Source organism: Hemicordylus capensis, chromosome 1 (assembly GCF_027244095.1).
Source record: "Hemicordylus capensis ecotype Gifberg chromosome 1, rHemCap1.1.pri, whole genome shotgun sequence".
Lineage (NCBI taxonomy): Eukaryota > Metazoa > Chordata > Lepidosauria > Squamata > Cordylidae > Hemicordylus > Hemicordylus capensis.
Genome location: NC_069657.1, coordinates 4,897,705 through 4,912,880, shown reverse-complemented (window position 1 = coordinate 4,912,880; position 15,176 = coordinate 4,897,705). Strand labels below are relative to the sequence as shown.

Here is a 15,176-nt window from a genome sequence, read left to right as displayed (position 1 = left end):
AGAAAGTAGCAGAGCCTGTGCACGCTGTCAGGACCTACCAAAAACACGATGAATGTTTTACAAGAAGTGAAGATGAAGTCACAGAAATCAAACCTACCCAAATTACAGCATGTGGCTTAACCACAAGTGTAAAGGAGCCTAAGCAGAAAGGGACAGCTTCTCCCACAATCAACATTTAGATTGTCTGCTCCGTGCGGCAGGGATCTGTCTCTTTTTGTCTGTGTGACTTTGCAAACATCACGTATACTGATGGATGATGATGCTACTACTACAAGACAGTGGAGAGGTCAATGGATACTAAGCCCCACCGTCTGGGGAAAAGAGGAATGCATTTAGAAAAATGCACCAAAGCAAGACCAGAGAGAGTGTTGCAAGACCAGAGAAGCCTGAGTAGAGGCCTTTTAAGGCAAAGCTCTTCTGCCCTGACAGGCAGCCTTCCCACAAAGCAAGCAATTTGCAGTGCACATTTTGGCACAAGCAACTTGTGGTCCTCAAGGCTCTTCATTGTAACTGGGGAGGAACTTGGGAATCCCAGCTCGCAATTATTTAAAATTTCCAGCCATTTTGGCTACAAGGAAAAACTGAATGCAATACCACCAATTCCTTATATTGGGTTTTCCCCCCAGTGCCCGAGTGTTCTGGGGGATTTAAAATTACTTCAGACTGCACCCACACAGTCCAAAAAAAGCACACACAAAGTGCACAATAAAACTTACTTGGTGCAACTTCCGCCGTCAACAAAAGGATTCCAGTGTGAAGCAAAGTGTGCACCCGCTGCTACCACCTGGAGAGGCAGAAAAATTCACTTGAAATGCTTCTGGAGAGTGTAAGGCTGTTGCCTAAAGCAATAGTTAATACTCACAAGTTTTTGGCAAGCTGGAATCAGCTTATTTTGAAATCTGCCAAGACTTCCTGGCATGAAAACTAACTGCTACAATCTGAGGTTCTGCAAACCTCTCCAGTGCAACAGAGTGTTGGACTTGGAGCTTGGCAACTAAGGTTCAAACCTCACCAAGAAATTCACCAAATGTCCACTCAAATTCCTCATCTGAAAAAGCAAAATAGTGACCTGCCTCACAGGACTGAAGTGAATTTAATATTTGTCCTTCAGTACTTTCCAAAGGAAACGATGTTCTCTAATAGAGCCTACCCCTGTTCTTTTGTTCCCTTCTCATGGCTCCATTGATACAAGTTAGAGCTAGAATGCTAGAATTACAGAATTACAGTGAAAGAAGGTGGTGGTGGTGGTGGTGGGGAGGCCAGACCATACCATTTCGTCCCGTGCTTCCGTCTCCTTCCTTAAAGGTGGCTCAAACTGCAACTTGTCAACTGCAAAACAGAAGGATTTACAACTTTAAATAAAAACTTTACGTTCTCCTGAGGTAGATTTTAAAACATTCTCTCTCCCCACCACCACCCTGCCGGAGACAGAGTCAAGTTTATTAATACAAGCAGTTTGGAGGAACCCATTAAAAAGTTCATGTAGATCAGACTGTTGAGCAGTCCTTCATTTTAATGCAACTGTAAAATTGGAGTTTGTGTTTCTTTCAACCTGCTCTCCTCTGAAACACCACCGTTTATGAGGCCCACAAATCCTAAGCAACTCCTTATTTTGTACTATGCTAAGGGAACTCCCCACACACCCCACAAAAAAGGGAACTGAGGGAAACTAGTCAGAATTGTTTTGGGCACGTGGCACAAATACAGAGCAAGGCTACTCCGGCTCTGTGGAAAATTCTGAGGAAAACCGAGTTGCTTCTTCATTCTGACACATTCAACCAAGCATCCCATGTTGTGTGTATTTGATGTGACCGTTGGTCTCATTTGCAGCTGTGCATGGAACCCTCTGGAAAGCCCAGTGAAATGGAAGCAGAGCTAGCCCCTTCCCACTCAGCTCCTCCGCGAGAGCCCCAGAAAGCAGTCTGAGGAGCTAGTTGGGAAGGTTTCTCTCAGGTCCATGAGGAAGCTGACAGCATGTTATGCTACTCAAGGGTGCCGACAAGATATCTGGGGCCCAGTCCACTCTATGTGGAATGGACCTCCCCCACTCCACCATATTGGCAAGAACTGTGGGTTGGGCCACTGCCCCACCTCTTGCTGAGCAAAAAGCTTTTTCTGCCACCCCCACATAAGGGAGTCCACAGAACCTTTTCGGGTGGGGAGGGGCAGAAATCCAATACCCCCTTCCCTGGAAGTATGCCCCATTGAGCTCAATGGGAACTGGTTCAAACCGGGGGGGGGCTGTTCCCTCTTGCCCCCCTGCCCGGACACCCATGCTGCCCATCTCCCTATCCCAGACTGCTTTCCCCAGTTGTGAGGTGTGTGAAGTGCACGAAGCAGCTACCTCCGCACAGCCCCAGCCCAGCCCATTGCTGATCTTGCCTCATCCTCAGCAGCCTCCCTCTCTTCCTCTGAAAAGGAGCAGAAGTGCACTGAGGTCAGGGAGAGTCTCCCCACGGAGACACTCAAGGCCGATACTCATGGCGAGGAGAGGAGAGGCGGGGCGGGGGGAAGCCCTTTCCTTTCCAGGCCCCGCTGCTGCCTTCGGATCTGGTAAAGGAAGCTCGGTTCTAACCCAATTAGCGGACCCGATTCTATTCTATTCTAGGTGGAGGATGCGGAATAGTTAAGTTGTCTTTGCAGTTTAGATAGATGAGAGATGACTGGACACTTCAAAGCAGAGAAGAAACTCACAGTTGATTTCCGACGCGGTCCTTTCTGCTCTCACATTCCGGTTGGTAGAGCGAATGGTGTGGCGGATGACAGGATGAGGCTGCAGAAGCCAGAAAGGGGGATGACAGAGGCTGTGAGGCCCACGACCACGCAAGAGAAATGCACCATCACACTCGCCCCACGTTTCCCCCGCCGGGTCTCCTCTACTGCTAACTGAGCAAAAAGGCACCTTCCAAAGTTGCAACTCTCTTTAGGGTAAGGAGGGAGAGAACAACTGGCCCCCTCCAACCTCAGCACAGCATCTCTCTAGTGGATCTTGTTGCTGTCTGCCAGACAGACAGACCATCCACCCTTCTGGGTCAGGGAACCATTTCCTTTCATTTCCCCATATCTATGTAACCCGGTTTGGGGCCTTCTGTTGAAAAGCAGTATATAAATATTCATTGTATATTCATATTTGTTGTATATTTATTTATTTTTCTGTGTAAGCTACCTTGGAAAGTGGTATATAAATAGTAGAACTGTTGGCTCATGAAAATGACATGGCAAGAAGCAGGCATGCACATTTGGAAGGGACCTCTTGAAGTCCCTAGTTTTAGGATGTTTCTACAGTCACCTTTTAAAAGCAAAGGCTCTACAGAGTAACGTTCTTTAAAACATTCCCCATGAAACAGAGAAGGAGAGAAGCCCAAACACCATCTGGGACATGCAACTGCACAGGCTCACAACCGTGCCAACCTTATTTTGGCTTCTGACATCTCTCCCCACTGTCAACATTTAGACTGGAAAGCTCCTCAAGGTAGGAGCCTGTTTTATGGTGGCGGGGCAATTGTTAAGGTTCTTGCCATGAGAAAATATAACTCTGTTGAATTCCTAGAGAAGCCGATATAGCTACAGGTTGCTTACCTGTAACTTTGGTTCTTCTAGTGGTCATCTGTCCTTCTACACCAACGGGCGATGCGTCTGCGCAGAGACCTCATCGGAACCTAACAAGCTCAATTCTACTGATTCAGGTGGGAACCCTGCCCCAACCAGCCCCTCCACATCCCCTCAGTCACAGAGTCCGTCTTCAGTAGATCCAGCAGGGAGGATGGGAGGGCGTGTAAAAGGACAGGTGACCACTAGAAGAACCAAAGTTACAGGTAAGCAACCTGTAGTTCTTCACCGTGGTCTCTGTTATTTACACCAATGGGCACATAACAAGCTAACACCCAGGCAGGAGGGAATAAACAAACAGTATGCAATCTGCAAGAAGTATTTATTTCAAGAAACAAAGTACATCAACTGAAAATAGATTGCAGGACAGTCCTGCCAAACCTAGCATCATTCCGTGCCCTGGCATCAATAGCATAATGACAAATAAAGGAATGGGGCAAAGCCCAAGTAGCTGCCCGACAGACAGTGTCCAAAGGGACCGCACAATCAAAGGCAACAGAGGCCGCCCTGGACCTAACCGAATGCGCCTTAACAGTTGCAGGTGATTATTTATGTGCTAATTTGTAGCAAAGCTCAATGGTAGAAACATTCGGTTGGAGTACCACCTTGTCTTTGGGAAACTGCAGGTTCGGCAGATCAACTCTCAGGGCCCAGAGTTCACTCACTCTCCTAGTGGAGGTGATCGCCACCAGGAAGGCAACCTTCCACGTCAGGAGACAAGAGTCAATGGAAGCCAAAGGTTCAAAGTGAGGCCACAGCAATCAATCTAGAACCACCGATAGGTCCCAAGGCGGTGACATAAGAGGGTCATCTGGGAAAACGTGGGATAAAACCTTCAATAAATTTTTAACCATTGGGTCCTTAAACCAGGAAACCTGGGGGGCTGGCAAATGCGCCACAATGGCCGCCAAATGTACCCTGACTGAGGATAGCTTCAGACCAGACTCTTTCAAATACAAAAAATAGGTACAAACATTCTGAACAGATAGGTTAAGAACATCAAACCCATTTTGAGAAGCAAAGGAACAGAAACGTGTCCTCTTATGTCCATACGACTTCCTCGTCGTTGGCTTTCTAGCCGCAAGCAGAATGTCTCTGAGTCTCACTGGGAAGTCGGTAGGATCTTTCAGGCTGTCAGGTGCAGGGTTCGGACGTCCGGATAATGCACCCGACCTCTCTCCTGCAACAGCAAGCAAGGTAGAGTGGGGAGGCGCACCCAAGTCACTGCCAGCCGCCTCAGAGCCACAAACCAAGGCCTCCTGGGCCACCATGGGGCAATCAGGATGGCACTGGCACGGTCCACCCTCAGTTTGCGCGGACTCTTTGCAATGAGGGGAAATGGAGGAAACAGGGAATTGAAGGGGCCTGTCCAGGACAGGACAAAAGCATCACCCCAAGAGCCCTCGCCTCCCCCTCCCCTGGAGCAATAGAGGGCACACTGAGCATTGTTCCGAGACGCAAAGACATCCAGAGCCAGAGCACCCCACATTGCAAATATGTCCCGGAGGACACCCCAGTCCAAGGACCACTCGTGGGAAACCACTGTCAGCCTGCTCAACGTGTCCCCCTGGACATTCAAGGTCCCCTGGATGTAGACTGCATGAAGTGTCACCGCATGTGCCACACACCAATGCCACAGGTCAAGCGAAATCAACAGGAGGCTCCTCAGGGTCATGCCTCCCTGCCGATTTATATAGGCTTTCACCATCGTATTGTTGGTCTGGATTGTCACTGAACAACCCGCAATTGTGGGCAAGAAGCCCCTGAGGGCATGGAATACGGCCAACAGTTCCAGGTAATTGATGTGCCGACCTTTCTCTGTCGATGTCCAATGGCCGCTCAGGCAAAAAGCACCCAAATGAGCACCCCAACCTCGCTCCAGCGCATTGGTCGTAATCACTCAGCGCAGCGGGGAGACCTGGAAGGGGGCGCCAAGTTCCAAATGACAAGTCTCGACCTACCAAGCCACGGCTTCCCACACTGTTCGAGGAGGTGTGCGCTCCAACCGAGCCAATTCCCAAAGGGGGCTGAATACATCCAGGAACCACCTCTGAATGATGTGCATCCAAAGGGGTGCATGTGGAAGCACATATGTAGTGGCTGCCATATGTCCCAACAGGCACTGTACCGAGTGCATGGTCTGAGGCCATCCAGCCAGGAAAGCGGAGGCCAGCTGTACAAATGTCTCTATGCGGGTTTCTGGGAGGAAAACTTTTCCCAGACTGGTGTCAAAGATCAGCCCTATAAACTGTACCCTGCGGACCGGATCCAGCAGGGACTTCTCAAAATTGATTTGTAAGCCCAGGTTCTGCAGAGAATCTATGACCATGTCGCGGGACTCCAGGGCAGCTTGCTTGGAACTCACCAGGATGAGCCACTCGTCTAGAAAAGGTAGGATCTATATTCCTTGCTCATGCAGAAAAGCCACCACCGGGGCCAGACATTTTGTAAAAACCCTTGGGGCCGTCGTGAGACCGAATGGCAAGGCCTTGAATTGATAAGTGATTCCCCCTATCTGGAAACGCAGGAAGCGGCGATGCTGAGGGCATATTGAGATATGGTAATACGCGTCTTTCAGGTACAGGAAGACCATCCACATGTTCTTTTCTAAGAGGGCCAGGTACCGACAACATCCAGAAATGCCTGCACACAAGGTGTTTGTCTGGGCTCTGAGGACACTGACCGTTGTCCGGTTTTGGAACGATAAAGTACCAGCAATAAAAGCCAGGGCTCTTCCCATTTGCGACCTTTTCTATCGCATTTTTCGAGAGGAGAGTGGAGACCTCCTGGTCCAACTCTGGAGTCGGCGAAGTAGTCACGACCCCTGACGTCTGGTGGCGTCTGGTGGAACTCGAGAGCGTAGTCCATACGTATGACTGTGAGGACCCACTGATCTGCAGTCACCTTGTCCCAATTCGGCGCAAAGGGAGCCAGGTGAGTCCAAAAGGCCCAATAGTCATTGCTTTTTCTGAAAGGTATTTGGACGCTGCTTCTGAAAGGCTGGTTTACTAGGTTGGAACCCAGACTTGTATCGAGGCTGGAACTTGCTGACATGAAAGAACGCTCCGATGAGGATTGTTGCTGCAAAGGAGCTTTCGGCTGTTGGTAAGGGGACCACCTGGACGACCTCTGCAGCTTAGGGGTAGAGGAAGAGTAGGACATAGATTTCGCTGTACTCTTCAGCTTCTGCACCTCCTGAAACGTGCCATCCATCTGCTCCACAAAGAGACTAGAACCCTCGAAGGGAAGATCCTCAATCCTAGTGCAGGCCTCGTAGGTCAGTCCGGACACACGTAGCCAGGCATGCCTCCTGAGAGCCACAGACGTGGCAATCACTTTAGCTGCACACTCCACACTGTCTAGCCGAGTAGAGTTCTTGTTTTGCTACCTGCACTGCCTCACGGAGGAAGGCTTTAGCCAGATCACGTTTATCCTGTGGCAGGAGGTCCAAAAAGAGGGCCACTATTCCCCACAAAAAGTGGTTGTACCTGGCGTTACAGGCCTGGTAATTGGCCACCTGCAAGTGGAGAGCCGAAGCCAAGTAAAGCCTCCTCCCAAAGGAGTCCAACTTCCTGCCCTCCTTATCACTTCTGCAGGGATGCCTCCACCACAATGGAGTTAGGGGTGAGATGGTTCTTTAAGAAAGTCATATCACCCTGCATCCTGTACCCTATAGATGTTCTCTAAACATCTGTTGGGTTGGGAAAGAGTTGTTGGCTTTTTCCAGTGCCCTCACATGACTCCCAACAGGGCAGTGTTAAGGGGCGGAGAGGCCGGTACCTTAGCCTCCACATCAATAAGGCTGAATAAAGGGTCCAATTCTCCTTTCTGCTGCGTACCAAGGCTCACACCTAGGGCTGAGGCCATGCAGGTCACATAGGCTGAGTGTTGTTTAAGGTCCTCCAATGGACATACTGGCTTAGAGTCCAATTGATTGTCCAGAGGGGAAGAACCCAGGAAAACAGCATCCGAGCCCAGAGAGCCAGGTTCACTCTCACTGTCTGACTCGGGAGGCGCCAAAGAGTCCTGGGCCAATGCCAGAGGGACAGCTGGGGGATCCATCTGGCTTCCCAATATGTCCGGTATTGACCCATCTGCCTCTGCTGGCGGTACCAGGTAGGTTTTGATGACAGAGATTGAACCGGCGGTTCAGAGGGCGATCTGCGCCTCTCAGGACTGTCCCGAAGGCACAGTCGGAAGGGAGAGCGAGGTCTCCCTTCCAAACATGAAAGGGACTCGTGACAACTATGAATAGTCCCAGCTCCTCCATAAGTGGGTTCCTCTCGGTACCGAGACCCATGCCAGGGCTTCCCATAATCCGAACAGTCTGAACGATAATCTGAGGGATAGTGTCTATAGACAATGGAATCTTGGCGCCAATCTTGGCGCCAATCTCCGTAAGAGGAGGGTTTGTCCTCTACATAGGAGGAATGTCATGCAGGGACACGGTATTGATCCATGTACGTCAATCCCCGTCTCTCCCGGATCTGTATTCAGAGGAGCATTCTTCTGAGTCCCAATGCGCGCTCCGATCCCTAAGAGGGAGATGCTCCACACGGTGCAGGGGAAACGAACGATGACGAGGCAGCCATGACGCATTCGCAGCGGGCTTGTCCAGCAAATAGGGTTCGTCTTCTAACATAGCGTATTCTCGCTCTTCAGTTGCTATTGACAGTTCCCGACCTGCAGGGATACTGTCAGGCGTCCAGCTAGGAGACACGGAAGTAGGAACTAGGCCAGCGAGGGTCCAAAAAACTCAGTATTAGAGGAGCTGGTACCACGGCCAGGGGACCTTGCGACACTTGGTCCACGACTGTTGCGCCATACCGCGAAGCCAACTGCAGTTTCACAACAAGTGGGGCCTCCGAAGAAGGAACTGGTGGGAGCTTCTTCTATAAGAAGTTGTTAACCCACTTGCAGATGAGGAACCACCACCACCACCACCTCCTCCTCCTCCTCCATCTTCTTCATCGGTACCAAAGAGACCGGCGGGGGGGGGGGTGTTGTCCAGTACCGTAGATATAGGACACTTAGGCAAGCTGTCTAACGGCATCGACGGGGCCGAGACCACCAAGAGGTCTGAAATGGGTGCCACCAGTACCAAAGCTGGGAGTTCTTGCTCTGTAGGAGCAGAGTCCTATTGCTCAAACTGCATTGAAGAAGCAATTTTGAACTATTGCTTCAACAATAAGGCCTCCGACGATCAGAGGACCAAATCCCAAAGGGCAGCATGCAAGTGAGAAGCCCTACTTTTTCGATCCAGTTTCGTAAACCTTTGGCAATAAATACAGGTCTCGACAATGTGGGATTCCCCCAGGCAGAGAAGACACTCAGTATGAGTATTGGGGGAAGGGATCATAGATCCACAGCGAACACATTTCTTAAAATTCTTCGTGCCCGGCATAGGACACTGCAGGCTGGCCAGCCACCAAGATATGGGAGATATGGGGCTTGCGGGGGGGGAGGGTGTTAAAAAATAAAAACACCAGGAAAAAACAGTACTGCACGAGATAAAGAAACAATAAGAGAGTTACAGGAGAAACAGGAGAAAAACAACAAGAGGATACAAGGACTAGTCCTACTTGTTGCTGAGCTGAAGATTCCATGACATCTACTGAAGCGCAGATGACAAAGACTGAGGGGATGTGGAGTGGTGCAGCCACATATAGTGGCCAGGGGTGGGGTTCCCGCCTAAATCAGAAGAATTGAGCTTGCTAGGTTCCAATGAGGTCTCTGTGCAGGCGCATCGCCCATTGGTGTAAAAGACGGAGACCAGATTGAAGAACTGTAGTATTATTTATTATCTATCTATCAAATTTGTAGATCGCCTCAAATTTCTGCCTCTGGGCGGTTTACAACAACATAACACAAATTAAAATGAAAACCTTAAATCAATTTAAAACCACAAGCCAGGTTAAAAGGTTTGGGTGAATAAATGTTTCTTTAGAGACTTTTTAAAAAAGATGGGGAGGCTCTTATTTAATTAGGGAGCGCATTCCAGAGTCTTGGGGCAGCAACAGAGAAGGCCCCTCCCTGCATAGCCAGTAGGCGAGCTGATGGCACCCTGACTGAGATATTAAATCAGTTTGTTGGCAAGAAAGAATCCAGGCACGCACATGCATTTGAGGCCCAGTCCTCACACAAATGTTCAACCTATGCCTGGAGTCTAAAGTGGTACGATCGAGACAGACTCACTGCTTCAGTTAAAACTAGGCTGAAGAGGCGGGACTCACCTCAAAGTCGTCATCATCTGCCTCGCTATAATGGGGGTGGTTATCAGGATTGTTGACTTTGTCCAACAGTTCAACGGCGAGCGATCGAGAAAGCCCAGGCTGCCCAACAAAGCTATGCTAAAAAATATCAAAGGACAGAATGGGCTTGGGACTATAATAACTGAAAACAAAACATGTTCTTGAGACAAAGAGCAAGAAGCAGGAAATAAATTTAAAACACAAAAATAAATAAAAATAAACAGACTCGAAGAGCCTCATTTTCCTGTTATGGCATAATTAATGACACCTAAGACTCTTGGAGTCAACTTTAAATGCCTCCTAACTCAGGCCACGTTCAGAAGAGCAGTTACTTCAGTAGGCACTTAAACTGAGATCTGAGAAGGGCAGGCAGTTCCTAGTTATCAAGATTACAATGAATGTATGTATGTTCTACTTTTGAATTCTTCTGGGAAGATTCAAAGTGAACGCGATTTAACCCTCTCAGTATTAGATTTAGTATTCAAATTACATTGACATGGACATTAAGAAGGCATCAGTTGATCCCGAGGCCAGGAATTCTAATTTCCCTCATCTTCACGACAGCCAGCTTCCAAACAAAATGGACGGCATCCCAGTAGAGCAAACCCCATCAGGCACCAAGGACAGAGGCAGTAGGTCAAATGTTGCCAGTACCCGGCAATGGCAATTTTAAGTGTATTTTACAGTTAGGGGCACCAACAAGGTTGCAAAGAAACAATGATTTAAAGCAGGAAAATATTGCTTTAATCTTCCATGCAAATTTGGGAGGAAAGGTAATAATGTGGGTTTTAGTCCAACAACATCTGAGGACCCGAGGTTAGGAACCCCTGGTGTAGACAAGACTGAGCTAAATGGACCAAGGGTGTGACTCAGGATGAGGCAGCAGCTCCACTTGCGTTCAAAGAGTTTATGCCACACCTTACTGTGTGCCCATGGAAGTGGGAAGGAGGATCGGGGGCCCCCATTCCTCCACCATGTCTTATCAGATCTCCAACTCCGTGTGTGTGTGTGTGTGTGTGTGTGTGCGCGCGCGTGTGTATGTGTGTGCATGCACATGTGCACAAAGAAAGAAAGAACAGGCAGTTACCTAATTCTTCATTTAACTGGCTGTATTAGAAGTCACTTTAGGGATCATTAATTTTCCATGACTCCCAGTTGAAAACAACAACGTTTGGACCCTTGAAATATGATTCGCCTAGCAGGGCAGACAATTATCTGAGCACAATTTTAGCACAAAGCTATTTTTTGTATCGACAAGAAGCACTTTTCCATGCCTGAATGCCTTCAATATTCCATTTCATGTCTTACAGCATTGAAGAAATGTTATGCAGCGCCTGTTGGAGCACTGGAAGCTTAAATATTTATCCCACTTATACTGACAAGATTTAAATTTTAAAGAAAAAAATACTTACACTAAGAAGTCTTTCTGCCGTTGGCCTCTTCTTTGGATTTTTTGTAAGTGCTACTTTTACAAAATTATGGAATACTGATGACCTTTACAGAAAATAAAAAAGTGTCACTTTTGTATTTGGTGGGACGGTGAACATATTCAAAATATTCTGGCCCTGTATTATGAAAACAATCACGAAACAGACAGGCAGACATCAAACTGCAGTCAATTCAGCTACAGCCAAGTCTCAAAGTATCCTGACTTCACTAAGAGGTCAGCAACTCAAATTCAGAGCCACACTACCTCTGAATGTGGAGATACCATCTAGCCATTAAGACCAGTAGCCCTTATCTAGCCATTATGCAGATATGCAAATAACTGCCCATGCCTGCAGATCTGTCAAGGACTCACTGTACACAGATAGTACACATGCACTGAACATAATGTGTGAACAGGGCTCGTGTTTTCTATGTATTAAGGAGTCCCAAGTGCCTCTTTCCTTCCCTTGGTCTGGCTTCTTTAGGGGACATAAGAACATTCCTGCTGGATCAGGCCTATCTAGTCCAGTATCCTGTTTCACACAGTGGCCCACCAGAACAACCTGCGATCAACCATGAAAGGGCTTTTCCAACAGGCCGAGCATTTGGGAACAATACAAAACTGTGTTGTTTATCTAGGACAGACCTGTTCAACTTTGCCCCCAACCCCAGCTGTTTCTGGACTACAGCTCCCATAATCCTCAGTCACAGTGGCCAAAAGCCAAGGATTATGGGAGTTGTAGGCCAACATCTGCAGTAGAGGCGAGGCTGAGTAGCTCTTATCTAGGACACTACAATGATTTCAAAGACTTACCATTTCGTTTTTTCCTTTAGCTTTGGAGGTTGGAAGTTGCTTTTGGACATTAGAAAGAGAGCCCTGAAACACAAGGAAACCCCCCACACACCAGGTTTAGAGGACACAACTCTCCCCTTAACTGCCCGGCCCCCGTAACGACAGCCCAAGCAAATGCACAGCAAAGGGAGAAGCAGGGAGCCTCCCACGTCCACAGACCTCATCGGGTGAAGGTCGAACATGGGTGGCTGCAGCTCTCCAAGCTCGATGGCAGTGATGCCCACAGCCCAGATGTCGCAGAGTTGGTTGTAGCCTCCATTCTTTTCTACGGCTGCCACTTCTGGGGCCATCCTTCGTGGGGGGAACATCTGCATCAGTCAGTACAAGCAAAAGCCCCGCCACACTTCCCACCCCACAGATACTTTCTGAGTATCTCCAACCTGGGGTTCTGAAACTGGGCCCCCAAGATGTGGTTGGAGTTCAACTCCCATCATGCCCATCCACAATGGATGCTGGGAGCTGTAGTCCAATAATATTAGGGGCCGAAGTTGAAGAACTCTTGCTGTCTAGCCTATTAAACTAAGCAGGTCTACCCACATTGAAACTCGGCCTTCCAGCTACATATTGTGGGTGCTGGACCACCACTTCCCTGTGCTTACATTCCCAGGCAGGCAGCAAAAGCAGGTTAATATGGTGGCCACCAGGAGCTTGATGGACCCCTTGCTTTTGCTGCCTGCCTGGGCTGTAAGGAGGTGGTCCAGCGCCCAGAAAGCCACATGAGCTGTGTTTGATTTGGTGAGTCACAAGCTGTGCAGGCCAGTACTAAATTCATGCTATCTTGACTGAACTGTCCTCTTCCCTGAAGGGGAATACTTGGGGACTATGTTTCTGTGGAAGTACTGAGAATTCCAACAGAAGAGCGCTTGCTGCAAAACAATCTCCAGGATTCCTTGAGAGAAGGCTGGATATACATGGGATACAAATGCAAATCTGCAATCACAAGACCTCAATACTTGTGACTTGTTGGCATCACAAGTCCTCAATAAGTGTGCATTTACACAAGATCAGGGCAATCAGCTTCTTCAAAACTAAGGGCCCTTTTGGAAGCTACCAATTCAAGCCTAACCTTCTAGTCCTCATTGTTGGACCTGACATCAGGGCTCAGCATGGTTGACGCCATGTCTTATCAGATCCAGAGGCGCCCAGGGGTGGGAGAGACAGGGCCCGTGGCCAAAGGCCACGGGCCCTCAGAAGGACCAGTGCTGATCCTCAAGACTACCTCTGTGCCCATCCTCTTCATGTGATGCTGGAGGGACAACTTGGGCAGGAGGGGGCCCTCAGAGCACAGTTTGCTAAGCACCCCCCTGCCCCACCCCCCGAGACTTGGAGCCAGCCCTGCTCATGGCCACAGAGGTAACTTTGAAACAAGAAGGTTCTCAGAACTTTAATAAGAGACAGGACTATACACATTGGTTTTTGGGGCCACACATTACAAGATGCCCATTTGCTCCGTCCGTGTTGCTCAATCAACATCTACCAGTGGCTTCACTGGTGCTTGTGAAAGAGACGGTTCACACATGTTGCTCCCTTTGCTCACAGAGGAGTTCTCTACTAGCCTTAAGGCCATAGCTCTGTGAGCAGCAGCAGCGTCGCTGGCCAACGAGGAGCTCAAGAATGCTAGTCACAGCAGTACCTGCCTACCCGCCAAGACCAGTGAGCTCCCGGCTTCTATGTGGCACTGTTGACAGGAGCAGACACCTTCCTTGAGCCAACTATGTGAACCAAGGGAAGGATTTTGCAGGAGGAACTGAGCACCAGCTGAAGAGGCAAGACCCAGTGGGCTGGAGAGCGGACCGAGAAAGAGCAAGGTTCAAGAGCCCCTCTCAGGCCTGCTGTCAACCAACTGCATCCTTGGCTGGATGTTTCTGCTGGAGAGTCTTTGCAGCCTAGCCTGGAAGCCCTGGCCCAGCCGCACAGGCGCTCACTCGAATAATCCCCAGGAATTTATTACCAGTAAGGGGTGCCAATAAACGACTTCCTCTTTGCAATGGTGGCTGTGATTTTTGCTGCTACGCCGAAGTCAGCTGCAGGAGAAAGAACAGAATACATTTCTAGAAGCGGGCTTTTAATTTTGCAGGGAAAGCGATGAAAATTAAATGAAACCCGCCTGTTCTTAGGCTCTGGGGCAGTGACCCCCACCCCCGGAAGGGCATTAAAGACACCTGCAGGGGAAAGGCATAAACAGCACACCCTTAATGGATCACCCGGTACTGTGGCCAGCCAGGACAAGCATATTCCCTCCCGCACCAGTCCAAGCTGGCCTTTGTGGGTGAATGAGTGGGGCGGAATCTAGGCAGCAGAACGAGAGCGATGGGAGCGAGAGGAGTGGGGAAAGTGGTCTTCAAGAAAATAAATGCCTCTTCGCTTCAATCTACAGATTGTCACACTCGGGCCCAAACACAAGACTGCATGCAAAGACCACGGCACCATACAGAGAACTGACATTTGTTTGATGGAGAGGGGAGGAGCAGCAGGGAGAGCGAGCTTACAACAGCAACCAGAGTTCAAAACACTTGAGGGAAAATGCATCCGCTGACAAAGGGCGCATCCATTCTGTTCACAGAGAACAAAAGTCCCCAAAATGCACTCAGCAGCAAACCACTAATTGGCCAGCACATCACATGTCCCCTGCTTAACTGGGCAAAGAGGCACCTTTTTAACAGGGTGATTCTCTTTATTGAGCGGGGGGGGGGGAGTAACTGGCCCTATCCGTCCTCAGCACAGCATCCCTCCAGTGGCTGTTGCTGGTGTCTAGCTTATATTTCGTTTTTTAGATTGTGAGCTCCTTGGGGACAGGGAGCCATCTTATTTACAGATTTCTATCTATGTAAACTGCTCTGGGAACTTTTATTGAAAAGTGGTGTACAAATATTCATCAAAATATTTGTTGTATTCTCTTGATCTGGTAAAAGCACCACCTCAGGGAGAGGCCTGGGGGTGGCGTGGGGGACAAGCAGTGTCTCCCTGATGCCAGGTTCAGTTGTGGCAGATGTGAGATCATGAAAAAGAGAGGAAGACAGAAAAAGAAGAGGAAG

General features: G+C 49.0%; 1 protein-coding gene across 3 annotated transcripts in view; it reads right to left on the bottom strand.

Annotated features, from left to right (window-relative positions):
- Window positions 1-15,176, bottom strand: part of MAP4K5 (mitogen-activated protein kinase kinase kinase kinase 5) — a 126,083-nt gene that overhangs the window by 39,536 nt on the left and 71,371 nt on the right. For all 3 annotated transcript variants that reach the window (XM_053271469.1, XM_053271478.1, XM_053271461.1), the window contains exons 9-16: window positions 14,093-14,165; window positions 12,301-12,432; window positions 12,103-12,165; window positions 11,273-11,354; window positions 9,843-9,959; window positions 2,695-2,773; window positions 1,271-1,329; window positions 717-784 (exon numbers count right to left, since the gene is read on the bottom strand). In XM_053271469.1, coding sequence (XP_053127444.1) covers window positions 717-784; window positions 1,271-1,329; window positions 2,695-2,773; window positions 9,843-9,959; window positions 11,273-11,354; window positions 12,103-12,165; window positions 12,301-12,432; window positions 14,093-14,165 — 673 coding nt within the window. The remainder of the gene's footprint in view (window positions 1-716; window positions 785-1,270; window positions 1,330-2,694; window positions 2,774-9,842; window positions 9,960-11,272; window positions 11,355-12,102; window positions 12,166-12,300; window positions 12,433-14,092; window positions 14,166-15,176) is intronic.